Below are 27,900 nucleotides of genomic sequence, written 5' to 3'. Positions count from 1 at the left end.
TATGCTCTGTGTCCCCTCACAGAATGTCAGCTGAGGACAAGGGATGCCCATGAGGGCAGGGATATTTGTCTGTCTTGTTCAGTGCTGTGTCCCCAACACCTAGAACCATGCCTGACACACATATCTGTGGAAAGCACATGTTTGTGGCCGGTTCCTTCAAGGTTATTGAACTCTAAGGATCCTACAGTCGACAGGCCCCTTTCCGCCATCTGGGTGAAATCTGGAAATCCCCAGCTTCTGGGGGAACCCCTTCCTGTAGCTCCAACGGCAGGACTCAGGCCTGATTGTTTAACAAACACTCATGTAGCAGTGTTTTCCCTTGGGCAGAGCTCCTTGCTAAGTGCTTTAATGCATTAACTCACTTAATCCTCACAATGACCCTGTGAAATGGGTACTCTTATTTCCATTTCATAGATGAGGAAATTGAGGTACGGAGAAGTCAAGTCATTTGCCCAAGGTTAGTAAGCGGGGGAGGCAGGGGAATGGACGAGTGTGCTGTCTGGAAAGGGGTGATGTGGCCCCTGCAAGCTGGGGGTGTGAGCGACTTGTTTCCTGTTGTGGGAGGGAGAGAAGAGCAGACATTCCTCTCTCCCCTCCCTCCCATGTGTTGGGGGAAGGGCTGGCTGGGTGTATGCTCCCCCTCAGGCTAGTGGGGACCCCCTGTGAACCTCACCCCACATAAGGCCCATAGATAAAATGAAAGTAGCCCCGGGGAGAGCAGAGAGAGAGGCCCAGAGGCTATGGGAGCAAGCGATCTGGGAGGGCTTCCTGGAGAAAGATGCACTCCTGGAGTTCGGGGACGGATGGGCCCATAGAGGCCAGTCTATAGAGGCATGGGCTGCGACAAGAGCAGAGCTGAGGGTGGCGCTATGGGGGTCTGCTCAGTACAGTCGCGGATAGTCGGGGCCGGGCCGGGTTGGGATCTTTCCCCGGGTGATGATGAAAGCTGCGGTCGCTATTGCACTGACCGGCCCGGCGCGCGCAGATAAGGCCCTGCAGGAGAGAGTCGGCAGGGTCGCGCCCCCTCGAGGCCAGGCGCCTCGGCCCGGCCCCGCCCTCAGACCCCGCCTTTCCTTCATCTGGCCCCGCCCCCGCAGTGTGGAAGAACCCGGTGGCCCCAGGCGCTAGGTGGGTGGGGCCAAGGTTGCCCCGCCCCTCCTGCCGTTCATTCCCTTCTTTAGGTTTAGCGCTACGAAATCGGGAGGGTGATCTGTGGGCGTGGCTTTACAAGGCCCCGCCTCTCCCCGGGCTGGCTTTTGAGACCCCAGGACCTGGTCAGTCGCAGAGGAGCAGGGCTGATGGGCGGGGCGATGTCTGGCCCCGCCCCAGTCCTGTTTTCTCCCCGCCCCCTGCCAAGTCTGGTTCACGGGCGGACTGGGGCGGGGCCTGGTGTGGCCCCGCCCACCCTGGCCCCGCCCCTGCCTGGCCGCCCTCCCCCGCCGGGCTCCGCTCGCACAGCCGGTTTCTCTTTACATAACGGCGCGGGGCGGCATGGGCTCGGGCCACCGCCTCCGCCCGGCCGCCCGCCCGGACTGTCGCGGCCCGCGGTGGAGACGGCGGCCTCAGCAAAGTTTCCCCGGTGGCGGCCCGGAGGCGCATCCTCCCGCAACTGTCAAGCGCTGGCGGCGGAAATGATGAGGCGCTGGCCATTTTCCGAGCCCGGGTTTCCTGCCTGAGCCCAGCTCGAGCGAGCCGCGAGCCAGGAGCCGGCGCGCGGGAGAGAACGCGCCCGGGGCGGGGGCCCTCCCGCCCCCTAGGGATTTCGGGGGGCCGGGGGCGCGCGACGCCATGGGCCGGCCGGGCCCGGACCCCCTCTCTTTCAGGTAAGCCCGCCTTTCCCAGCGCTCCCCTCCTCCGGGGCTGGGAGGGCTTTAATGGGGGAAGAGGAGGCCCCGTGTCCAGTTCTGCCCAGTGTCTGCGCACTCCCACAACAGCCTAAAATATTGTCCTGAAGCTAACTCAGATGGAGGTGTTCAGGGGTGACCGTTCCCCAGCTCCTGCGACACCCTGCCAGCCGACACCCCCAGCCACACACGTGTTGGGGATGTAATGGGGCAGTTGAGGCATTGGGGGAGGCGCTGAGAGAGGGTATGGCTAATACTCCCAGTCCGCCTCTTAACGTAGCCCAGCCAGTCAACTTGCGCCTGGTGAGGAGGGGGGCGGGGGGGGGCCGGCTTGGTACCTTGAAAGTGAAAGTAGTGAAACTGAGCCCATGAGAATGGAAGAGTCCTCTTGGAGTGGGGCGCAGGCCCCTCCCCACTCTCCCAGGCCAGGCCGTGTGGCTAAGAGGGGAGCCCTCCCCCCATTCCAGAAGCCCCTCTCCCCATTCCCTGCATCAGGGAGGTGGGGTGGCCCAGGCACCCCCATGCTACAGAATCTGGGGGTTCAAAAGGGTTAGGGCTCTCACAGCTCAGGTGTCTTTGGGCTGGTACCCTCCCACCCTGGACCTGGGGCTCCAGGGGAATCCTCCCACCAAAAAAATTGGGACACAGGTCATTGGCTTAATAGGTCAGCAGGGCTGGGAAGGTATTTCAGAGGCCCTTAATGCCTGGTGCAGAAATCCCCTCCCTTCCCTCATTCTGTTCCTGGGGGCTTTCGGGGCAATGGGGACTGCATTTGAGGAACTGCGGCGGGTGGGGGGCCTGCCTGCCATTCCACTTTTTTTCCTGAGTTTCCTCATTCTCCTGTTTCTCTTCCCCATTCCCGGGCCACAATGATGTAGATGAGGAGGTCACTGCCTGCAGCTGGGGGCCTCCAGGGAGGGGAATGGCCAGGCTGGACTGAGTGGGAGGAAGTGAAATTGGGCTACAGGCGGGGGGCTTCGGAACAGAGGGCCTGGCAAGGCCAAGTCTGAAGGGCCAAGGTCCAGCTTTGGGGGCAGGAGGGGCAGAGATCTGACCCGCACCCCCTGGCCTGGGAGATGAGCCTCCTCTGACACCCACCAACTGCCAGGCTCAGCTGGGGCAGCTGGCCCATCCCCATTTACAGTCCAACCCTGGGGCCCCTGTCAGGGCTGTGGGTGTATGGATCTCCGGGGTTGTGGGTGCGAGTTGTACCTGGGTTTCCCATCGCTGACCTGGCTGCCAGAGCGGAAACAGCCCTGGAGGCTCTCCGGGGCCTGCGGGGGCCAGAGACCCAGCTCTAAACGGGGGGAGAGCCGGCTGAGGCCGCCTTGTCCGGCTGGGGTCAGCAGATGAGAGGCCAGGGCCTGTTTTGGGAAGTTGGAAGGGTTTTTAATACACGTTTTCTGAGCCTTTTCCCACAACCCCCCTCTGGGAGGGAAAGATCCTTCCGAGCCAAAGGGTGAACATTCCTAGAACTTGTGTGAGTCCCCATGGGCCACAGAGGCAGCCAGCTGGGAAGGGGCTGGACTAAAGTATCAGCTTCTGGCGTCTGAGGACCTTCAGGGGCTCAGCAGCGGCAGAGGAGTGTCCTGGAAGCTTAGGTTCCATTCCCTCACTGCCTTTTTTCCTGCTGAGGGCATGGGCCAGTGATACTCGTGAACCTCAGTTTCCCCTATGTGAAATGGGGTAATAATAGGTTTGTGGTAGGGTATGTAATAAGCCTGGCATTGAAAGGGTTCAATTCCAGGTGGTGGTGGTGGTGGTGGTTTTCATCATTACCACAATTAGTGTTATTGTTACTGGCTGTGGAATGTTTGTTCATCAGCATCCCTTGAGCACCACCTGCACGTGCAACTCTGGGGTTTCCTGAGTGTTTGGGAGAAGAATTCTGGAGACCCAGGCAGGATGAGGTGATGGTGCTTCCTGGCTATATGGCCTTGCTTAACCACCCCAGCCTCAGTTTCTTCATCTGTCAAATGGGTGTGATAATAGTACCTACTTCTTCAGGGCCATTGGAACCACGAATGAGTGAATTCACAGAGTGTTTAGCGTGGCTTGGTCAGGAGGAGGAATAGTAATAAGGATGAGATTGTTATTATCTTTTTTGTTTTGGATGTTAGCTCTGCTTGTTTTCCTTCCAGATCCACCCGCCCCCACCCCCCACCCCCCCATTCTTCTGAACCCTGGGCTTGATCCTTCTCCAATAAACAGAACTTTCTAATACAAATTAGATCCTGTAGAGCCACTCCAGATATGGCGGTAGCCTGGGCGAGCAGGTGCTGGGTAGCCCTGCAGCAGTTCAGCCTGTGCGGACCCTTGGATATCTGGGTCTGGCGGTGCCACCTCCTGGATGGAGTCTCCCCGAGGGCAGAGGGGGCAGGGCTGGAGACACTTGGAGGGACCGCCCAGCTGCTAGTGCCAGCGCTGCCCATGCCGAGTGGGGGAGACAGGGCACATAAAGCATTCAGTGCTGGCCTTGGCACTCAATTAATAATAGATAGTGTTGTTGTTATTATTATTAAAATGAGAGGTCTCTTCTGTTCAGTTCTCACTTCTCCCAGTAGCAGCGTGGGTTTTGGAGCCAAATCTGAGCTTTGCCAGCTTCTAGCTGTGAGGCCTTGGGCAAGTTACCTGAACTCTCTGGGGCGCACCTGCCCAGCGGGGGCCAAGAGTCCCAGCTTCTCCCGGGTATGTGAGCCTGCATGTGAGTGCATACGTGAAGTGTATGAGTCTGGCACAGAGTAGGGACTCAAACTATGTTGGGTATAATTGCTATGGCCGTGTGACCTTGGGCTTGTCCCTTAACCTCTCTGAGCTGTGGGTCTCCTCATCTATGAATGAGAGTACTAATAGGGTTTTGAGAAGAGGCATGCAGAGTGCCTGGCATGCAGTCAGTGCTCAATAAGAGCTACGCTGTTAATGCCCAAGAGGGGGGCTGCCACTTAATTGCCAGGTTTCCTGGGAAAATGGGCCCTAGGGGCTCCCGGGTGTTCAGCGTCTTTGGGCGGAGCAGGAAGCTGCTTCCATCTGGCAGACAGAGAAGCCTGCCTTGGAGAGTCCAGAGGTGTAATACAAGTTACTTGTTCCCAGCCAGACCCTGTTCCCAGCTACCCGCCCTCCCTGAGGAAACTGAGGCGGGCAGGCTGCCCAGGGGAAGTGACTCAGCTGGGGTCACTCGCTGAGTCAGTCCTAATTGGACCCAGGAGCCCTGTGCCTCAGCTCCCTGGCTTCCGGGGCCTGAGGTCCCTCGGGGACTGGGCAGGTCCAAACCACAGTTGGACACCCACTTACTTGGGCCCCAAAGCCTGGACGACCAGCATTCTTCAGTTGGGGCTTCGGGGTCCCATTGGCCACCACTGGGCTGCTCAGCCCAGCATTCTTCCTCCCAGCAGGGGCAAGGGGCACCTCCCCAGGAGAGCATGTCCTCCTGGCGTCCCCCGGCCCCGCCCCGCCCGGAAACCCGGCAGCTGCGCAGATGGCTGGAAGGTTTTTCCTCCCACGCCACCCTGTCAGGGGTCGGCTAGGGGGGCCGGGCTGCAGGCTTCCTCATGAACCAGGCCTGGAGCCCCTGGGGGCCTGCCCGGATGTGGGCCCCCATCCCGGCTGGCCAAGGGCAGCCTGCCACTGCCCCATGGGTCCCCAGGGAGGCCTGGGAGGGAGGAAGTCTGTGCCCTGCTCGCCCGGGAGCTGACTCACAAGGGTGCCTGACGGGGAGGCCTTGGCCTTGAGGGGCTGGGGAACTGGAAATGCAATTAGGGGAGTGGACACAAAGGAGGGCCTTCGGCATGGGATCTGTCCTTTGAGAGCTGGCACTCTGGTGTCATCTCGCGGGAGAAGAGGCCCCGAGAGGGTGATGAGTGTGGAGAGAGGATTGCAGGAGGGCTTGAGGACACCCGTCCTGATATCCTGAGGAAGCAACACCGTCTGGGGGCATGGGGTGTGCGGAGCTGACTGAGAGGCTTCCCCTCTCTCCCCTCAACCCAGGGGCAGTTAAAGGAAGAAGTCACATGCTGGGACGGGGGTGGCTTAGAGAGTTCTGCCTGTTCTTCGGTGGCCCTGGCTTTCCCCACCTCCCAAAGGCTGTTGGCCAGGGTGTCAGGCTGAGGGTGGGGGCAGAGGAAGCCAGAGGACATTTCCTGTTCTGGCAGACTGTGCTGGTGTGATAAATGTCCCCAGGCACTAGGTGACCCCGGCGAGAGTGCATCACGGCCCCCTGGCTGCCCGATGGGCTAGAGCAGAACCCACTTCTCAGCCTCCCCAGGGCCCCAGAACCTTTGCTCTGTACTGCCTGTAGGCTTCTACACAGTCTGGCCAGCTCGAGTGGTGTGAAAGGGCAGTGGGCCTCCTGCCGGGCAGTGTGTGTTGGAATCCCCTCAACTCTCTGGGCCTCCTTGGATGGGGTGGGGGGGGGCGGGTCTGGGCTCCTGGAGAAGTTGGTGCTGTGGGTAGGAAAGGCAGAAATGCTTACAGCAGCCTGGAGTGAACTTGGAGGCCTCCCTGGAGGAGGTGTCTCCCTCTGAAGGTATAAGACTTCCTGCCCAAACATCTGTGAGCTGTGGACCTGGGGGAGAATGGAGGCTCTGGACTGGCTCATTTTAACTTCACTTATCACAATTTAAAATATTCTCCCCAAGCCTTGGCAGGTGAAATTCCCACAGGTGGGTAAAGGCCTTCTCTGCACCTGGGCCTGATAATTAAACAGGAAATATTAGCTTCCCAAGATTACATTATTACCCAGGGTGATTGGATAGAGGAGAGGCTGATGAGCCTCGATCTCTGGGGTCCTGGGTTAGAGTGAGCCCCACAACTCAGAGCCAGGATTCCCAGCCCTTCAGAGCCTGAACTCTCCCCAGCTTGGTGTAGGATGTATATGCTTGAACAGGGGACACCAGGTACTGGCTAAGGCTTCAAAGCCCTCACCTGGTTGCCCTGAGCAGGGACTCTGTGGACACAATTGTTCTAAACTTGGGGTCCTGAAAGGCAGACCCACCCCCGCCCTGACATGAGCCCCAGGATGGGCACAGAGGTCGCCGCCTCCGTCTCCACGTGTTTGCCATGGGGACTTGGCAGGGGGTTGCTGGGATGCGGTCTGATTTTCCTGCTCCACGTCACACCATCCTCGTCCCTCGCCCTGATGTGGGATTTTGGGAAATCCTGGACTCCGACTCCCTTACCCAGCAGATCTCCCTGCCCCAAAAGCACAGGATGAGAAGGTGGGAGGAACCCCCTGGATTTGCAGGCCCCTCTCTGTGGAAGGCTGTTCATCCCTGTGGCCGCCCAGGCTCCCAGATGCTCCTGTGGGGGGTTGGAGGGGATAGAAATGCCCCAAAGATCCCTCTACTCCCTATACCCCCTAGCTGAAGCCTGGGGGCTCCTGGGAACCCCCAGGTGATTAGTAGTTGCTTCCTACCAAGAGCTTTTAGGCCCTGTTCCCAGGGTTGGCGTGATCTGATCAATTGCTCTTCCTCTGTGTCTGGCGCATACTAAACACTCAATAAATGCTTCCACCTGGGCCGAGGCCCAAGGAGGGGACCACCTTCCTGTGGCCTGGCTGCCTGCCCCGGCCAGGAAACCTCCCAGCCATGGCCCCCTCCCCGGCATAGGCCACAGCTGAGTGCTCTGGCTGGTGACTTCCTGCCTGGAGCTCCTGCCCGGAGCTGCCTGAGCAGTGCTTCACCCCTGAGAAGGCCTTGTGTTCGGGCTCCCGTGACCCTCCCTGCCTGGCCCAGCCCATGAAGCCAGGCTCTGCCTGTGGCTTCTTGCAGCAGGCAGGTCTGACATTCTCTGTAGCAGGCGCTCCTCTCTTCTAACAATAATAGTAATAAAATAGCAACAGCCACCTGTTTCTTGAGCCCTGTGCCAAGCACCCCTCAGACATCAGTTCTTAGAATGCTCCTAGTGAATGCTAAGTACATTAGCCCACTTTACAGATGGGGACACTGAGGCTCAGAGAGGGAAGCCCTCTCTTCTGCATCACACAGCGAGGAAGTGGCAGAATTAGGATGTGAACCCAGATTTGGTTGGTAGCTCCACCGTAGAGAGGTCATCTGTTGTGGTGGGTTTCTCGGAGCCCCTCAGCCTTTTCTGTCAGTCCACAAAGGTCAGGAGCGTGATTCCAAGAGTACGACTGTCAAATAGCAGCCTGCCTCAACCCTAGGAGTTCATTAATTCATGCAACTAATATTTCTGGAGCACTAGCTCTGACCAGGCCCTGCGGAGTGTGCAGGAGTGTGATGGCCCTCGGCCTGCTGGGGGCAGACCCCCGGGCTGAGGGAGATGGACAGTAGGCAGTATTGCTCATGTATAGCTGGCGCTTCCAGCAGAGCGAGCGGGTTCTAATTGCAGCTCTGCCCCTCGAGGGCCCCGTGACCCTGGGCAAGCCATTCCTCCCGCACTGTGGCTTTCTCATCCATAGAGTGGGCATAATGCTAGGATTGCCCACTCTGGTGGGGAATAAATAAGTGAATAAATGCAAAGTGTTTAGCACAGAGCAGGACACGTAGAAAGCGTGAAATAGTGTCATTTATTGATGTTTTAAAATTTTCGCCCTGTGGCTATTTTCCAACCACCTGGTGGGTTTATGACCTGGACGGAGGAGCTGAGGCCTCCTGACTCCAGCAGGAGCTGAATGAGACCTCTATATCCCCTCCTCTGGATAAACATTCACTGGGCAGTGCGTCTTCCTTGTGTGCATTTGGGCATTGATCAAGTGTTTTGGGGGGCCTTGTGTGTGGGGTTTCCATTAATCGCTAGCTGTGGGACCTCTGTGCTTCAGTTTCTCCACCTGTAAAATGGGAGCAATTATTGGCCCTACCTCCTAGTACTGTTGTGAAGCTTGGGAGAGTTGATGTTTTGCAAAAGCAGTTAGAAAAACGCCTGAGGTATAGCATGTGCTGAGTACACACCACTCTTCTTATGGAGAATTGGAATAGGGGGCCTGGTGAGGAGGGCTGCCAGCCACTGCCTGGGCAGTGAGGGAGCTTGGAGCAGGCACAGCTGTTCTGAGAAGGCTCTTACCAGGGTTTGGTCCTGCAGCTGGGCTTCAGGACTCTGATGTACATGGGTGGACAGGGTCAGGTGTTCCAGGCAAACGGATAGGCCTGGGTGCCCAGGAGGTGGGTTGGCCCAGCAAGAGGTGGTCACTGGTGGGTGCTGGCCACCACACATCTGCCAGAGGAGCCAGAGGTTGCAAATCCAGCCGACCTCTTGCATTCCTACATTCATTCATCCAGCAGGCATTTATTGGGCTCCTGCTGCATGCTAGGAACTGGGGATGGAGCTGGGAGTGGCTCCTGGCACGTGGAGCTCAGTGTCTGGTGGGGAGATACTCACTAATTAAACAATCATTGCTATTGAATGAGAGCACGTGACCAGTGTGCTGAAAGACAAGTTCAGGACTCAGTCGCCAGTGAGCTCAGGGGAGGCTTCTCTTGAGTGAGATTGGAAGCAGACTGGGAGCAGGCAGGGCAAAGGGACACCTGAGGCAGTTGTCCAGAGGCAGCTGGTGCGAGGGCACGTCACACAGGGTCTCGTGGATGGGACAGGAGCTTGGGTCTGGCATCTGGTTTCCCCAACCTGTGAGGACAGTGCTGGCCTCACCTGTGTCAAGGCGTGGGGTGGCCGAGGGCTTAACCAAGGACAGGTCGCCCACACGTGCAGGTAAAACCCTCCTCTTCAGCAACAGGTGTGGATTTCTTGGCAGAGCGTGGTGGCCAAGGGCACACGTGGCCCCTCTCCCTTCTGCCCACTGTGTACAAAGTGCCTACGGTGTACAGGTGCCAAGGACCCTGTGATATGCAGAAAGTCAAATGTGTGCACAGCACCCTCCCAGCCGGTGCAGTGGCACCCACTCTGTGCCGTCTGGGCTGTCTTGCTGTGATCGGCTGCAGGGTCAGCACCACGGCCTGGAGATGTGGAGTGGGGTGTGGCAGAAAGAACCCCAGTTTCTAGGTTCAGATCTTCACCTTGAGTCCCCTTTCAAGGACTCCTTGCAGCCATCTTAGGAGGTAGATACTGTGTTGCTCCCAATTTGACAGATGAAGAAACAGGGGTTCAGAGAGGTCCAGTCAGAGGCACACAGCCAACACTTGGGTGTGTGGGTGTGTGTATAATGTAGCAGCAGGAGAGCAGGAATTTCTTTCTGGTTCACTGCTGTTATCTCCAGGGCCTAGCACAGTGGCTGACACACAATAGGCCCTCAGTAATATTTAGGTGGAGGTGTCTGTGTGTGAATGAGCAGCCATGACTGTGGTCCCCAGCAGGGGCCCGGGCCCAGCCAGGCTTAGCTGGAAGGACAGACAGTACTGATGGTAACTAGAGAGGTCCAGGGTTCAGCACCGTGGACAGCAGAGGGTAGGGGGCTTCTGCGTTTTGATTGTGTGGGAGCCCCAGTTGGGATGAGCAGGCAAGGGTCTGCCTGTCCTGACGTTCCCCCATTAGAACAGGAAGTACCTTTGCACTCCTTGTGAGTCTTGTTAATTTATCCCTTTTTATTTGTTGTTTTATATTTATTTATTTAAAAAATAAAGTTTATTTTATTTATTTTTGGCTGCATTGGGTTTTGTTGCTGCGTGTGGGCTTTCTCTAGTTGCAGTGAGCGGGGGCTACTCTTCGTTGTGATGCGCAGGCTTCTCATTGTGGTGGCTTCTCTTGTTGTGGAGCACAGGCTGTAGGCATGTGGGCTTTGGTAGTTGCGGTACATGGGCTCAGTAGTTGTGGCTCGCGGGCTCTAGAGCGCAGGCTCAGTAGTTGTGGCGCAGGGGCTTAGTTGCTCCAAGGCATGTGGGATCTTCCCGAACCAGGGCTCGAACCCGTGTCCCCTGCATTGGCAGGCAGATTCTTAACGACTGCACCAGCAGGAAAGCCCCTATATTTCTTTTTATTGACACTAGTAATACACTCTTATTGTAACATTCATCATAAGCCTTATTAGGCTTTTCCTAGGTTCTAAGGCCTTTACATTTATTAACTCAATGAATCCTCATAACACTCCTATGAGGTAGGTGCAATCATGGTCCGCATTTTACAGATGGGGAAAGCACGGCAGAAAGAAATCACACATCCAAGGTGACACAACTAGTAAGCGGTTCATGCTGGGATTTGAGTCCAGGTTCCAGGTGCCATGTTCTTAGCCATATTTTCTAGAGACAAGTAGTAACAGTTTTCCTTGGTTACTTCCCCCCTTGCACCCCAGATTCTGGCTCCTCCCCACAGGTCACCACTGTTTCTGGATGGCGTTGCTCCAGCCACATGTTTCCTGCCCACCACTTAAATACATTTATGTACATGTAAGAATTGGTAGTTTTGCTTTGTGTGTTCACGTAAATGGGATCGCACGGTTGTATTGCTCTGTGGTTTGCTTTTTTCCCTTAATGCTGTGCCCTGGTGATTCCCCAAGGTAGCATAGATCTTCGTCCTCCTTCTCCACTGCTGAAGCATATTCCAGCCTGCAGATGTACCACAGTTTATTTCACCAGTCTCTGACTGATAGGGCTTTAGGTTGTATTTATTTTTTCCTGTTATAAATGTGGGGGCAGGAAACGCCTAGCAGGGGATTGTCTTGTACATGCCTCTCTGCGCATGGGGGCAACTATTTCTCTTGAATACTTAGAAGTGGAATTACTAGGTCTGAAAATGATCCTGCCAAATTGCCCTCCAAAAAGACTGTACCCCTAACAGTACCGGCAACACTGAAGGGAGTGCCCGTTTTGCTGCATCTTCACCAGCACTGGGTATTAACAGTAATTTTCGCTTTTTGACGTTGTGCCTGGTGACTAGCGTGTCTGGCGGTGGCTTTAAGTGGGTGTCGCTCACCTGTCCGCTCCCTCCTCTCTCACTCACTCCCCACCGTGTCTTTCAGCCCGGCAGCTCTACCTTGGTCTCCACCATGAACGGACCCACCTTGCAGTCCTCCTCGGCCTCCTCCGCATCCTCGGCGGCGACGGCCCCATCCCCGCGAGGCTGGAGTGAGTTCTGCGAGCTGCACGCGGTGGCCGCAGCCCGGGAGCTGGCCCGGCAGTACTGGCTTTTCGCCCGCGAGCACCCGCACCACGCGCCGCTGCGCGCCGAGCTCGTGTCGCTGCAGTTCACCGACCTCTTCCAGCGCTACTTCTGCCGCGAGGTGCGCGAAGGCCGGGCGCCCGGGCTGTCGGGCACCCGGGCCGCCGCCCCCGCGCGCGACTACCGTGAGACTGGCCGCGGGCCCCCGGCCAAGGCCGAGGCGTCCCCAGCCGAGCCGGGCCCCGCCGCCCCCGCCCCCGCCCCCGGCCTTCCCAAGGCCCGCAGCTCGGAGGAGCTGGCCCCGCCGCGGCCGGCCTGCTCCCTCCAGCACCTGCGCCACAGTCTCCGCCACATCTTCCGCCACCGCTCGGCCGGGGAGCTGCCCGCGGCCCCCAGCGCGGCAGCGGGGGAGGCAGGCGAGGCCCCGGCCAGGCCCGGCCTGGCCAGGAAGCTCCTGCCCTGGAGCCTGGCCCGGGAGCCGCCACCTGAGGCCCTCAAGGAGGCGACGCTGCGGTACAGCCTGGCCGACGAGGCCTCCATGGACAGCGGGGCGCGCTGGCAAAGGGGGCGGCTGGCGCTGCGGCGCGCGGGCCACGACGGCGCGGACCGCCTGCTGGAGCTCTTCGACCCGCCCAAGGTAAGACCCCGCGCACGTGGTTACGGGGGTACGGGTGGTGACACTTTTCCAGCAGGCGGCCACAAAGTGCCCGGCGGAAAGCGCGCCTTCTTAGAAGTGAACTTTTTCCTCTGAGAATCATTCTCCGTTTACAGATAGTACAGAGTTCCCTTATACACCGCACCCAGCTTTGCCTCATGTTAACATGCTACAGTACCATGCACATCCGTCTTATAATTAAGGGGTAAACACTGGTACATTACTGTTAACTGAACCCCGAGGTTCCCTTGGATTCCACTAGTTTTCCCCTGACGCCCCTCTTCTGCTTCAGGACACCATGTTGGATTTAGCTGCCATGTTTCCCTAGGCACCTCTTGGCTTGACAGTCTCTCAGGCTTTTCTTGTTTCTGATGGCTTTGACAGTTTTGAGGAGCGCTGGTCAGGGATTTTGTAGAATGTCCAGGGACACCATACATGGGCATCATGTGGGCTAGTGGCAGCCTGGTCCAAGGTCCTTGAAACCCCTGACCCAGATTGACCCTGACAAACAGGAGGATTTCTCCTAGGGATTTCAAAACGTCGTGGAATTCCTTAGAGCCTCCCCTGCTTTGTGGATGTCTTATTTTCTTTCAAGTTTAAATCTTTTTGTCTTTTTCCTTTGCGACCCACTTAATTCCGGCCGTGCAGTTGAGGCTGAAGGTCACTGTGGTCTACACACCTGCCGGACTCCATCTTTGACCAGATGTGTCAAGTTGATGGGACCATGTGGTCTTCCTTTCTCTTCTCTTTGTGGTTCTCTTATGTCCTAGGGCCTTGGTCTAGAGAGTGAGCAAAGCAGATCCCAGCCCTGAGGGGTCACGGTCTGGGTGGAGGAGACCAAATGATCATTCATTCATTCAGAACATACTTGTTGAGCACCTACACTGTACCAGGCACACACTAGGTGCTGGGGGAGCTGGCGTCTTGGTGGGGCTATTGAAGGACTAAACCTACAGATGAACATGGAATCAGGTGTATTTTGTGCTCTGAAGGAAAGCAATGAGGCCTCTGGGAGGATAACTGAGGGGCCCTAATTTGGGGGTTGGGATGGGGTGTTGTCAAGGAACCCCCTTATGTGAAGTACCTTTCCTTTTAGACTTCATTGTGGGGTCCCATGCACATGCTGAGGCGTGTGAAGTGTGTCTGAAGCTCCACGAGTGTCCCTGTGTTAGTACACGCGGTGGCCCAGTGCCCCAGGGGCTCCCTCATGCCTCTTCCACGTCAACACTCCCCCCCTCCCACACATCGACTCCCACCCCCACGGATTGCATTTCTCTGTTTCGAACTTCATATAAATGGAATCGTATAGTATATTGGTTTTTGTGTCTGGCTCCTTTCACCCAGCATGTTCTAGAGATTTGTCCATGCTCTTGGGGGCATCAGAGTTCGTTTCTTTTTATCGCTGAGTAAATCCAGCCTGTTGTGTGAATGTACCACAGTTTATTTATCCATTCACCGGTTGATGGATATTTGGGTTGTTTCCACTTTGGTACTTTTGCAGATCATGCTGTAATGAAATTTGCTCTTAGGTCTTTGTATTGACATACGCTTCCATTTCCCTCCGGTAGATTCCTAGAAGTGCTAGGTCATATGGGAAGTGCAAGTTTAATTTTATATGAAACTTCTAAACATTTTTCAAAGTGGCAGCACAATTTTGCATCCCCATCAGCAGTGAATGAGTCTTTTTTCTTTCCAGCCCTTCTAGTGGATGTATACTGGTATCTCAAATCTTGGCTTTAATTTGCATTTCCCTTATGACTCATGAGGTTAAGTACCTTTTCTTGTGTTTATTGGCCATTGGGATTAACTCTTTTTTCAAGTGTTTGCCATTTTTATTGAGTTGTCTGTCCTTTCCTTATTGATTTATAAAAGTTTTTATACCTGAATGTACTTCAGTACACTTGAATGCACTTTCTTTGTATCATACATACGACCTCCTGCTCTGTGGTTGTCTTTTTTACTCCTTTAATGCAATCTTTTCATGAACCTAAGTTCTTTTTTTTTTTTTTTTTTTTTTTTTGCGGTACGCGGGCCTCTCACTGTTGTGGCCTCTCCTGCTGCGGAGCACAGGCTCCGGACACGCAAGCTCAGCGGCCATGGCTCACGGGCCCAGATGCTCCGTGGCATGTGGGATCCTCCTGGACCGGGGCACGAACCCGTGTCCCCTGCATCTGCAGGCGGACTTTCAACCACTGCGCCACCAGGGAAGCCCCCTAAGTTCTTTTTGAAAAATATTTTATTTACTAGTTTATTTATTTATTTGGTTGCACCCGGTCTTAGTTGTGGCTCACGGGCTCCTTAGTTGCGGCTCATGGGCTCCTTAGTTGCGGCATGCGAACTCTCAGTTGTGGCATGCATGCGGGATCTAGTTCCCTGACCAGGGATCGAACCCGGACCCCCTGCATTGGGAGCGCAGAGTCTTAACCACTGCGCCACCAGGGAAGTCCCATGAACCTAAGTTCTTAACTTTAATGAAGTCCAGTTTATCGGTTGCTTTCCTGTATGGTCAGTGCTTTTTGTGTCCCATTTAAAGAATCTTTGCCTACCCAGGGTCATGAAGATCTTTCTTGTCTTTTCTTTTTTTTTTTTTTTTTGCCTGCGTTGGGTCTTTGTTGCTGCACGCAGGCTTTCTCTAGTTGCAGCAAGTGGGGGCTACTTTTTGTTGCGGGGCGCGGGCTTCTCATTGCGGTGGCTTCTCTTGTTGTGGAGCACGGGCTCTAGGTGTGCGGGCTTCATTAGTTGTGGCACGTGGGCTCAGTAGTTGTGGCGCATGGGCTTAGTTGCTCCATGGCGTGTGGGATCTTCCCAGACCAGGGCTTGAACCCATGTCCCCTGCATCAGCAGGCAGATTCTTTTCTTCTTTTCTATTTTTGGCTACATCGGGTCTTAGTAGCAGCATGCGGGATCTTCGTTGAGGCGTGTGGGATCTTTTGTTATGGCACACGGGCTTCTCTCTAGTTGTGGCCTGAGGGCTCCAGGGCACGTGGGCTCAGTAGTTGTGGCACTTGGGCTTAGTTAGTTGCCCCGTGGCATGTGGGATCTTAGTTGCCCAACCAGGGATCGAACCCGCATCCCCTGCATTGGAAGGCAGATTCTTCACCACTGGACCACGAGGGAAGTCCCGGCAGGCAGATTCTTAACCACTGCACCACCAGACACGTCCCTTGTCTTTTCTTCTAGAAGCTTTATTGTTTGGGCTGAGTCATATTGATGGGCCTTCACAAGATCCATCCTGAATTAGTTTTTGTGTATGGCGTGAGGTAGGGGTCACACTTCTTCCACTTCTGGCACTACATGCTGATGTGACTCTCTTTTTCCTATTGGATTGCATGCAATGCTACTTTCATCCTAAATCTAGTGTCTATCTGTGTGCTTCTGGACCCTCCTTCTGTTCCACTGGCCTATGTGTCTATTCTTATGTTAACACCACACTCTCTTAATCACTAAAGTTTAACAGTGAGTCTTGCGGAGGTGACTTTTTTTTTTTTTTTTGGCTGCACCACACAACTTATGCCATCTTAGTTCCCCAACCAGGGATTGAACCTGTGCCCTCAGCAGTGAAAGCACAGAGTCCTAACCACTGGACCACCAGGGAATTCCCACTGAGGTGGTGACTTCTGAACTGAGATCTTAATACTGAGATAAGAACCTCTGGGCAGCAGGAACAACATAGGCAAAGGTGCTGAGATGGGAAGGCATTTTGTATGTTTTTTTTTAAAATGTATTTATTTTTATTTATTTATGTGTTTATTTGTTTGCACCGGGTCTTAGTTGTGGCAGGCAGGCTCCTTAGTTGCGGCTCGCTGGTTCCTTAGTTCTGGCACGCGAACTCTTAGTTGCAGCATGCATGTGGGATTTAGTTCCCTGACCGGGGATTGAACTTGGGCCCCCTGCATTGGGAGCACGGAGTTTTAACCACTGCACCACCAGGGAAGTCCCCAGCATTTTGCATATTTTTAAGAAAGAAAAACAGAAGTGTGTTGGGAGCACAGATGGGGAAGATGGGGCGTGCGGGAGGATGTGCAGGTAGAGGGTCCCGTGAGGAGTCAGTATTTTATTCCAAGTGTAACACGAAGCCTTTGGAAAAACGCAAGTGCAGATAAAAACTTTACTCATTTTTAAAACGTCTCAAGGCTCCGACACCATGAAAGGCAAATAACGTCCCAGACACATGATCTTATCTGCATGATAAGGTGGGGTTCCCTATAAAACTTTAAAAACAACTGCTGCTGCTTAAAATAAACCATCTTGGAAAACCTAGTGTCAGGAGTCGGATGGACCCAGGTTCAGACAATGAATTAGCTTCTTTCTCAGCTCTGGGGCCGTAGGCAAGTGATATCACCTCTCTGGGCCTCAGTTTCCTCCTCTGTACAGTGGAGCTACTCAGAGTTCGCACCTTGTGTGGCTGTTGTGATAACTGGGAGGGCACATCTGCTGAGCGCCTGGCGCAGGGGAGGCTCACTGTTACTGGCCCGCCTTGTTATTTTGGTTGCCATGGTAGTGAAATGATTTGGGGGCTAAGGATACAGATTTACTTCTAGTGCTGGTTTGGGCCCTCATTGCCCAGCTGGGATGCATGATCAAGGCTCCTGTTCTTTGGGAACCCTGAGGGTGGGCCCTGGTCAGAGTCCTCAGGGCTCAGAAGTGGTGTCTGGCCTTGGAGAAACGGGACCCAGAGGGGCAGCTGGGTCCCTGAGGCTCGCCCCTCCCTCCAGGCCGCCTGGACCTCTGCCATAGGCTTGGTGGTCGCTGTGTGACCTGGGGTGTCCCCCACCAAGTGAGCAGCCCTGGTGGGGCCTCTCCTGTCCCCTCCACAGAGTGCCTGGCCTGACAGAGTAGGCCCCAGCTCCGTCAGCTTCTGACAGCTTCCCTTTGGGCTTGGAACAATCTGGGGCTCTTCCTGAATGTTTCCTGGAGTGACTTGGAGCCTCCAGTCTCTGGGCCAAGGATACCTAGACTAGAAGTCCTGAGTGTGCCTGCCTGGAGGGTAGCCTTGACCTCCAAACTCTGACCCTGGAGTTGTCTATGGGAGCAGCTTTAAACATAGGCAAAGGAAGGTTTGACAGCCAGGGCTTGAGCTCTGGGTTCATACCCGAGCTCTGTCACTTGAACGGTACTCAGCACCTGTTTGGAGAAGCCCTTGCTGCCCAGAGTGGGGAGAGGCTTGGAGGACGAGAACTGAGAGTGGGCAGCTGCCCAGGGATATCACTCAGGCCTCAGCCAAGCTAACGCCACCCAGAAGTCTGAGGCCAGGTGGCCAGCTGCTCATGGGTCAGCCTCACCTGGACTTGGGTCACAGCTCCGCCTCTGACCAGAACCTCTGACCTTGGGCCGGTCACTTCCCCACTTGGAGCCTCAGTCTAGTCATCTGTAAAGTAGGGGTGATAGCAGCAGCCAAGGGTCAAGGGTCACCGTGCGGGCTGTGGTGGGAGGGAGCTTGCCACGACAGGCAGAGTGTAAGCGGAGGCCACAGGCTGCTGCAGTGGGTGGCTGGAGGGCGGTTGGAGGAGACATGTGTGACTAGTTCCCAAAGTCTGAAGTCTGCTTTCAGTGGCATCACTGCAGATGCACTGGAGGTGGGGCAACCCTTCCTTGTACTACGCGCTGGCCCTCGGGGGAAGCTAGGGATTGCCTCGGCTGGGGGGTGGCCATCAAAGGCCCCTTGGCAAGAGGTGACATCTGGGATGAGCGCAGGTGCCGATCCTGGAAGATCTGGGTGAAGGAGTCCCAGGCTGAGGAAATGGCAAGTGCGAAGGCCCTGGAGTGAACACGAACCGGGAGACTTTGAGGAACAACCGGGTGGCCAGGGGCTGGAGTAGAAGGAGGAAGGAGGGATGAGGTTGGAAAGGTGATGGGGCTGGATTATTTGGGGCCTTCTGGAGCATGGTGAGGATTTTAGGTTTTACACGAAGAGCAGTGGGAACACTTGGAGGATTTAGGGCCAGAGGGGCTGGGACACCTATCCAGCAGCAGGAATGGGCTAGAGGAGCCCTCTGGGGCTGCTCTGGTCTTCTGGCTTTTGGGAGAGTGTGGCTTGAGTCTTCTCCTAGAAGACCCTCTGGTCCCCATGTCCGCTTGTCCTGTGGCACTTCCCTCTCCTTGGGCATCTCTGAGCCCAGGCTGGGATGGGGGAACAGCACGTTTACTACCTTAAGTAGGCACCTACTGTGCGCCAGGCATTGCCCTAAACACTTCAAGTCCTTCCCATGAGGTCAAGCTTGTTGGCCCATTTGACAGATGAGAAAACCAAGGCTGGGAGAGGCAAAGAAACTCGCTCAGCATCATGCTGCTAAGGAGATCGGAGCCCCTGATCCAACAGGTCCCTGCTCCCGAGCCCCCAGCCACACTGTGAACGGCCTCCCTCCAGCCACGGGGTGCAGAGTAGTAGCTTCCAGCCGGCCAGGCCTGAGACGTACCATCCCACTCAGCAGTTAAAAACAAGAAAGTTGGGGCTTCCCTGGTGGCGCAGTGGTTGAGAGTCTGCCTGCCGATGCAGGGGACACGGGTTCGTGCCCCGGTCCGGGAAGATCCCACATGCCGCAGAGCGGCTGGGCCCGTGAGCCATGGCCGCTGAGCCTGCGTGTCCAGAGCCTGTGCTCCGCAGTGGGAGAGGCCGCAACAGTGAGAGGCCCGCGTACTGCAAAAAAAACAAAAAAAAGCCAGGAAAGCAAGAAAGTTGGATTGGTTGCCAATAGTTAAAAACCATAAAATGGAAAGATTTCATATAAGAACCCAGTTTCTGGTTTCTCTTATGAATTGGTGGACTTGGCAGTGCTGGGCCAGGATCACTTGACGTGCATCCCAGCCTGGCCCCTGTGGAGGGAGAGCCTGACTGGGAGGTCAGGGGGTTGTCCCAGGGTCAGGGAGAGATCACAGGACCAGCCACCAGGCCCGGGGTGGCTGGCCTTAGGGCAGAGCTTTGCCGGGAGCTGGGGGTCCATTTTCAAATGGAGCACATCTGGGCTGGCCATGGCCTTGGGGCCAGCCCTTTGCTCTTTTGGGCCTCAGTTTCCCCACGTGTCCAAGCCTGGTTTGGATGAGATGGTCTCAAAGCCCTGCCAGCCCTACTGGGTCCGGGGGCTGAGCCTCAGCTTCTCTCATCTTTAAAGTGGGGGTAATGATGAAATTCTAGTAGCTGTTGTTGAAAAAATGCCTTTTTAGCCAGCATCTGTTTGGCACTTGTTACATACTAGGCACTTTACTGCCTTGGCTTCATTTAATCCTCACAGCAGCCCTGTGAGGGTGCTGTTGTGATTACCCCCATATCACAGATGGGGAAATTGAGTCTAAGAGAAGGTAGGTGACTTGCCCAAGGTCACATAGCTCTGAGCAGCTGAGATGGGGTTGGGACCCAGGTATTCGGTCTGCACCTGGTGCCTAGCAGGTCTCCAGAAGGATTTATTATCATGGGTAGTGGTGCTGGTGGTGTTTAGCCAGTGGCCCTACCTGGGAGTGAGGTTGGGGGTGTGTGTCTGTTTTGAGTTCTCAGACCAGGAAAGGCTCCTTGTGGCCATCTTGTCTAGTGCCACCAAAGATGGGGACACTGAGGCCCAGAGGGGGCTGGCCAGTGCCCCTCTCACCCAGCATGTAAGACTTGGTGGACCCAGTGTGCTCTGCCCTTGGTCTCTGCTGCTCAGCCCAGAGAAGAGGTAGAGGAAGGAGGGGGGGACTCACGGGGGATTCAGCCCACATCCCTGAGCTCCCCTCCTGCATCACAGGCCTCTAGTACCCCCAGGAAGAAGTGGTCTGGTTGGCAGTGGCTGGACCTGCTGGTCCTAGGGAGAGCCTGACCTAGGCTGACCTAGGCCGGGGGCCAGTCGGGCAATATGGTTCAGAGCTGTTCCCCCTCTGCTCCTTCTGAGCTGTCCTTGGGCAAGTGACTGGACCTCAGTTTCCTCATCTGTAAAATAGGGGTGGTCCCAGTGCCTGCACGTGTAAGGGAGGCTGTGGATACAGTATATGCTGACTGGGTAGGTGAGGGGCCTGGGTATGGGTGTGGCCGGGCAGCCTGTGGGCAGTAGGTGCTCCCGGCAGCCCGGCTGATGAAGGGGCTGAGTGTCCTGAGCACTGACCGTGGGCGAGGGCGATGCCGAATTAGCCCCCTCAACGCTCCCCTGACTCTGCAAAGTAGGCATGGCCACTGTACCTGCCTCACAGATGAGGACACTGAGGCTTTGAGACACAGAAGGAGACACTGCTGGACCCTGGGGGCCCGAGCCTGGAGCCCATGCCCAAGTGTGGGAAAGAGGAAGCAGAAAGAAAGGGATGTCCGCCGGGGGGCCTGGCGGTTTCCTCTCGGAGGCAGGAGCGTGAGGAGGAAGAGGAGTGCTGGGCAGGAAGCGGCCGGGCGGGCGGGCGGGGCAGCCTCCTGGGGCCCGGACAGAGCTGGGCCTGAGTCCTGCCTCTGCCCCTTCTGAGCTGTGTGACCTTGGGAAAGGCACTTCACCCTCTCTGTGCCTCATTTTCCTCAAGTAAAAAGAGCTGAGTGACGGCACCCACATCAGGGCAATGGTGAACTAGCTGCTGTCCGCATGGTGCCGGGTGCCAGGAGCCGTGCCCGGCGCAGGTGGTCTCAGCAAATCTTAGCTTCTGTGGGTTTTTTTTGTTTCTTTTGGCTGAGCGGCATGTGGGATCTTAGTTCCCTGACCAGGGAGCGAACCCGTGCCCCCTGCAGTGGAAGCACAGAGTCCTAACCATTGGACCTCCAGGGAAGTCCCATGTAGTTGTTGTTATTTTTATTAGTCATTTTCAGCATGATGGGCACTACATTTGACACATCCCATGCAATTACCACAGACCCTGGGAGGCGGGAACAGTGATGAAGGCATCTTATAGATGAGGAAACAGGCACAGAAAGGTAGAGAGACCTGCCCAAGGCCACACAGCTGGGAGATGGAAGAGCAGGAATGGAGGCTGGTGTGGGCCTGCCAAGGCCAGGGGGTGTGTTTAGCCCCCGAGCAGCCCGAGAAACTGCCCACCTTCTGCCTACAACCCGGTAGATCTTCGTGGGCTGGCGAGAGCCCTGATGTCCCAGGGGGAGACAGGTGCGTCGGAGGCCAGTGGCTCCCCGATCCCATCCTCTCCCAGGGGGACCAGGGGCTGAAGGCTCCCAGGGTGAGAGTGGGGTTTCAGTCCTCACTCTGCCCAGGGCTGCTTAGTGACCCAGGTTGGTCCCTGCCCCTCTCTGAGCTGTGAAATGGGCAACCAGGGGGCTTGATCCAGGCTTTCCGGGGCTAGTGGGGGGAGGGAGGAAGGGGTGGTGGTGGGCAGGGCTCTCGTGGCTCCTGTGGGGCCCCCAGCCGCGCACACACAGCCGCCCCATCTGCCCCTTATTGGGCTTTCGTGTAAGGTCGTGTTTTGAAAAGTACTTTGCTGCTTAGAAGAAACCCCCAACCACGCTGAAACCACGGGCAGATGGTATCGGCGTGCTTCCTTTCAGCTCAAATTCTGTGAATCCAGAGACTGGAAGGTGCCCCCGAATCCAACAGGGGGAGGGTGGCGAACGACAGTCATTTATCATCACACCCTGCCCCCCGCCCCCCCGGAGCCTCTGGGGGCTGCTTCCACCCCACGCCCTTGCTCCTCGGGGCCTGTTAGCTGTCGCCAGCTTCTTGGAAGTTGCTTTTCTGTTTTCCTTTGTTTGGGGGACTGGGTGTTGGGACACACAGCTGCAGAGTCTGGGCCGTGGGCTTGGCGGCCGGGGAGAAGGGCAGATGGACAGGTTTGGGTTCAGATCTTGGCTCTTGTGTCCTTATTACATGGCTTTGGGCTGAGAACTCAGCCTGTCTCAGCCTCAGTTTCCCATTCTGGAAAGTGGAATGTCAGTACTGGCCTTGCTGGGTGATTGAGTCGAAAATAGGCTCTGGGAGGGCCTGACACGATGTGTTTCCTCCCTGAGAGGCAGAAGAAGGGGCTTGCTGCGTGGGAAGTCACCAGACCCCAGGGGTGGGTCCCCAGATGCCCTCCCTGGGATGGGCAACAACCTAGCCAGCTCTCCCGGTAGCCCGGACTGGGCACCAGCCGCCAGCGGGCCGCCAGGCGGGCCCGCTGGAAATCCCCCACCCACTCCTTTGCGAATATGGAAAAGGAAAGCAAAAGGCACAAGCAGAGGTCTGCGCTCAGAGCGCTGCCCCCCCCGGGGTGGAGGCGGAGGTAGCTTCCTTCCCCAAGGCTGGAGGGGCCGCCTCAGCTTCCTTTTTGGGGCCCCACACCCTTTTTTCCTCTCTCCCTTCTGGGCTGGGGAAGAGGCCACTGTTTTCCTCAGGCCGTGGACCCCGCTGACTGCTCAGCCTCTGGCACCGGTGGGTGATGGCTTACGGGGGAGGGGGCCCATCACGGCGGCACCTGGCCTCTGGGTTCTCCCTCACCGTGGCTGACCCTCCCCTCCTGGGCCTGACCTGAATCCTGACTGCGGCCCAGTCTGAAGTCCATGGCGCAGCAGAGAGAGAAACCTCTCTCCAGGGAACCGTCTGGAATGGGAGGCCCCGCTGTGTCTCTTTTCAGATCTTCGTGTAATCTAGGAAACTGTCTACCTTACCGAGGGCCTCCACGTTTGAGTTCCTAGTGTTTCTGGTTTTGATTTTTCAATTAATAAAGCTCATGGCAGAAATTATGGAACAGTAACTGAAAAACCACCCACAATCCTACTACCCAGAGAGAACGAGCATTTCCATTTCACTTAGACGTCTTTGTAATCTTCTGTCTTGTATTTCTTTCTCTAACTTTTCCCCCAAATTGCAATTCCGTCCACATTCACTAATTCTTCATTCAGCAGTTAGCTAGAGAGCCCCCTCTGTGTGCCAGGTATGTTGGAAACATAGGCAGAAACTTTTGGACAAAACCCCCAGCCCTTGTGGGACTGACACTCATCCTACCTTTTTGTTACCTGCCTTTTTGTCACTTAACATGTCTTGAACATTTTTCTGTTCTCTTAAATATTTTTCAAGAATGTCTTAAAAATAAATACTGGCTGCACGATATTTCATTTACACAGATAGGCCATGATATATTTATCTATGCTTATCTAGACTCCTATTTCAATCACTTCTAATTTTTTTGCTCAACTGGACAACCTTGTGACAAACATGTTGTACATAAATCTTGCTGCCCATCTCTGATTATTTCCTTAGAAGCATATTCCTAGAAGGGAAGTGCTGGGTGGAAGGCTTTGTGAGCACTTCTCATGTTTTCTCTTTCTCTCAAAGCTTTATTGAGATATACTTTACAAATTATAAAATTAACTCGTTTAAAGGGTACAGTGATTTTTGGTATATTTACAGGGCTGTACAACTATCTCCACGATTTAATTTTAGACCACTTTCATCGTCTCAAAGAGACCTTGTGCTCATCAGCAGTCACTCCGCGTTCCTCCTCTCCCCCACCCCCAGGCAACCACTAATCTATCAATACTTTCTGTCTCTCTAGATTTGCCTAGTTTGTTCTTTTCATATAAATGGAATCAGGCAATATGTGGTCTTTTGCGACTGTCTTCTTTCACTCAACATCACATGTACAAGGTTCGTCCGTGTTGTATCTTGTGTCAGTATTTTGTTCCTTTTTATTGGAAATAATATTCCATTGTATGAATAGATCACATTTTGTTTATCCATTCCTCAGTGATGGACATTAGGTTGTTTCCACTTTTGGGCGATTGTGAATAGTGCTGCCACGAACATTCGTGAATAAGTTTTTGTGTGGACATACGTTTTCATTTTTCCCTGGGTATATACCTTAGGAGTGAAATTGCTGGATCATATGGTAACTCTACGTTTAACATTTTGAGGAGCTGCCAAACTGTTTTCCGGAGTACTGCGCCATTTTATATTCCCATCAGTAATGTATGAGGGTTCCAGTTTCTCCACATGCTCACCAACACTTGTTTTTCTTATTTTATTATTTATTTGGCTACGTCGGATCTTAGTTGCAGCATGTGGGATCTTTCATCACGGCACGCGGGCTTCTCTTTAGTTGTGGCGCGTGGGCTCTAGAGCACGCAGGCTTAGTTGCCCCGCGGCATGTAGGATCTTAGTTCCTTGACCAGGGATCAAACCCGCACCCCCTGCATTGGAAGGTGGATTCTTAACCACTGGACCACCAGGGAAGTCCCACCAACACTTGTTACTATCTATCTTTTTGATTGTAGCCACCCTAGCAGGTGTGAATGGCTTTGATTTACGTTTCCCTGATGGCTAATGATGTTGAGCATCTTTTCATGTGCTCACTAGCTATTTCTAATGCTTCTGATATATCCTTTCCAAATAGTCTTCTAGGAAGGTTACACCCATCTATCTTCAAATAGTGGTGCAAACACTGGCTATCATTTTAAAAACCTTTGCCAACTTCTAGGTGAAGTGGTTATCTTGTCCTTTCTGCTTATGAATGGAACGAACCATTTTTCTTTTTTAAAAACAATGAGATATAATTCACATAACATAAAATTCACCATGTTAAAGTGCAATTTGTTGTTTTTAGTATACTCACTGTGTGTGCAACCATCACCTCTATCCAATTCCAGAACATTTCCATCACCTCAGAAAGAAACCCAGTATCTGTTAGCATTGGTCCCCATTCCCATCCCCGTCCCCTCAGCCTCTGGCAACCACTAATCCTACTTTCAGTCTCTGTGGATTTTGACTCTTTCTCCAGTGTTTCTCGGTCATAGACATTTTCTGTGACTTACAGGCCATTAACTCTGTGTGCTCCTCTCCTGCACTGCCTGCCTCTTTCCTGTTGACTTGCAGCAGCTCTTTACACTGACATTAGCGCTCTGTCACACGTTGCAAATATTTCCCTAGTTTGCCATTTGGCTTTTCGACTGGTCCTGAGTTTCTTGGCCTATGGAGGTTTCTAAGTCTGGGCAGTGAAATACAGTGATCTTTTCCTTTATGATTTTGTTCTTTGCTTTCTCTGCTTAGAAAGGCCTCCCTGACCCTGGGATCAGATAATTATTTAGGTTCTTCTATTCCAGTTTTGTCTTGGTTTTATTTTTCACATTTAATTATTTAATCCAGCCAGCTTTTATTCTTTGTGGCTGGTACAGTTTCCTGTTGTTTTTTGGTGTCAGTGAGATGCTGTGTGTCAAGGCATATCACTAAACGTGGGCTAAGGATAACGACAACAGCTCACGGCAGATTGAGCTTGGAAGGGTGGAGATTCCTGGGCTCTCGCCCTGGTTTCCCTGTCAGCTCAGCCCAAGGCTCTGCTCAGCCGACTTTGAGCCTCCCTGGCATCCCTGAAGCCCCTTGAGCCCCAGAGGCCCTCGCTTTCACCTCTTCTTCTGAATCATCATTCTTCGAAGGCAGGCGGTGGCCACCATTGGGGCTTTTAGGGATCTTGGTGGTGACGAGACCCCCCTCCCTCCGGTGCACTCCCCTACCGGAGGCCGGTGACAGAGGTTATCTGTTGTTTCTTAACCACATCTTTTTCCACTCTCCCCAGGCGTGGAACAGACACGGGGCCCAGGGTGCAGCTGAGGGCTGTGCTGCAGGGGCAAGGGGCTTCCCCCACTGGGCTGGCTCCACAGAGAGGCCGGGAGGTGGGCCCGCCGCAAAAGGCCCTGGGGGGCCGGCCAGCTCCAGGACCCCTGGCCCTGTGAGACTCAGGTGCTCCTCTGCTTTCCCCTCGAGAGCACTGAGCACACCCTCCCGTGCAGCAGGAGAGCCCGGGGAGCAGTGCCAGGTTCGGGGCCAGTGTGCCCCCTCCTGCTCGGGGCCTGGGCACGTGGCAAGGAGCCATGAATTCCTGTCTTGGGGGCTGACCACAGCCCGGTACGCGAGGCCTGGGGTGTTCTGGCACCGAGGTAGCCGGAGCAGCACTACGAGAGGACGGCGTAGCCTGCATGAAGGTGGATGGCGACAGGGTGCACGGGCCTTGCAGCTCTTCGGCCACGCGGGGCAGGGAGGATTCCTGGCGCGATACTGGGAGCAGGATGCGGTCGCCCAAGGCGTGGGCTGGTGGCAGCTGCTTTGCAGCCGGCGGGGGCTGGGGTGGGGGTGGGGTTCTGGCTGGGCCCCGACCCTGCTCCGGACCCACGGTCGGCCCAGGCCCAAGTGCCAGCTCAGCGCTCCCAGACAGAGACACCGCTCTGTCCTCAAGACCGTCTCAGGCAGGGCGACAGGTAACTGACTGAAGGGGAGCTGATGGAGGCTGGCTGCTGAGCAGCTCCAGGCCCTGGAAAGTGGTTGATCCTAATTTGCCAAAGGTCTTGGCCCGGAGTGGTGCCCCGCGTGGAGGAAAGGTGTAGCGGGGAGAGGCCTAGGAGGTGTGGACAAGTGGCCTGGCTAGTGAGGGTGGTGGCACTGGCTCCTCTGTTCCCGCCTCTGCAAGGCCCCATCCCAGGACACGCCTCCCCAGGCCGGGCCATGTGGCCTGGACCACTGTCACCCCGAGGGGGGAGGCGAGGTCAGCTAGCGAAGGTGCCGGGGGGTCCGTAAGCTCCTTGGTTCGCCAGTTCATCCACTCCTGTGACGGGGTGCAGGGAGTGGGACTTCCAGGTGTGGTGCCTCTTAAGCCACGGACCCCCCCCCACCCAGCCGGCCTCAGAGCGGAAGTGCCTGCCCATCTTCACAGCGGGGTCATCCACACTCAACCACTCGGCGTGAACTAGGACACCCGCGTCTCAGGAGGGGTTTGAGTGGCTGTCAGGGGGTCCCAGACTGGTTGTGTGTGTGTGTTCGGGGCTGTCTCTCTCTATGGGGGGTCTCTGTCTCTGGGAGTTTGTCTCTGAGGGGATGGTTGCTCCAGCATCTGAGAGGGGCTTTGTGTCCCAGTCTCTGTGATTGTGTGTGTGTGGGGGTGGTCGCCATCTCTCTCAGAAGGGGCTTTGTGTCTGTGTCACTGAGAGTCTGTCTTTCGGACATGTCGGGGCGGGGGGACTTTTACAGGCTTGAGGGGGAGCTCACTGCAGGTGGGGTTCAGACGAGCCCCCAGCCGCTGTCTGTTTCAGCATCTCTGGCTGGTTACCCCTCCTACAGGGCCTCTCTGGGTCCGATAGTGGGGGCGCAGGCCCCCACCCTCAGGCTTGGTCGCTCAGGGTGGGATCTGGGGCTGCCACCCAGAGGAGGGAGGCGAAATGATGGGGACTCCGAGCAGGGTGGTTATGCTTGGGGGATGTCTCACCATGTCAGTGTCGGCTCTGGAGAAGCTCTGCTTCTGGCACTGGCGGGCTCTCACTTGCCAGAAAGGGGAAACTGACTTGATCCATGTGGCTTTTAAGGAAGCTTCTCCCATCCCTTTCCTGCTCCCCCGCGGGGAGAGGGAGCTTGAGGCCACAGGGAGCAGACCAAGGGGGAGACCTGGGAGACTCCTGTGTACTCAGGGCGACAGGCAGGTTCACGTACAGAAGCCCTGAGGTTGCACTCCAACATCACCCCCATTTTACAGATGAGAAAACAAAAGCACAGA

General features: G+C 55.3%; 1 protein-coding gene across 1 annotated transcript in view; it reads left to right on the top strand.

Annotated features, from left to right (window-relative positions):
- The first annotated feature begins 1,710 nt into the window (after positions 1-1,710).
- The window catches only part of SH2B3 (SH2B adaptor protein 3), a 36,425-nt gene continuing 10,235 nt past the window's right edge, over positions 1,711-27,900 (top strand). The window contains exons 1-2 of the mRNA XM_082852604.1: positions 1,711-1,823; positions 11,704-12,480. Of these exons, the coding sequence (XP_082708730.1) occupies positions 11,731-12,480 (750 nt within the window). The 5' untranslated portion in view covers positions 1,711-1,823; positions 11,704-11,730. The remainder of the gene's footprint in view (positions 1,824-11,703; positions 12,481-27,900) is intronic.

This window comes from Leucopleurus acutus (assembly GCF_964270905.1).
Source record: "Leucopleurus acutus genome assembly, chromosome: 13".
NCBI classification, from domain to species: Eukaryota; Metazoa; Chordata; class Mammalia; order Artiodactyla; family Delphinidae; genus Leucopleurus; species Leucopleurus acutus.
The sequence above is the reverse complement of the archived record's forward strand: the minus strand, read 5'-3'. Positions and strand labels throughout refer to the sequence as shown.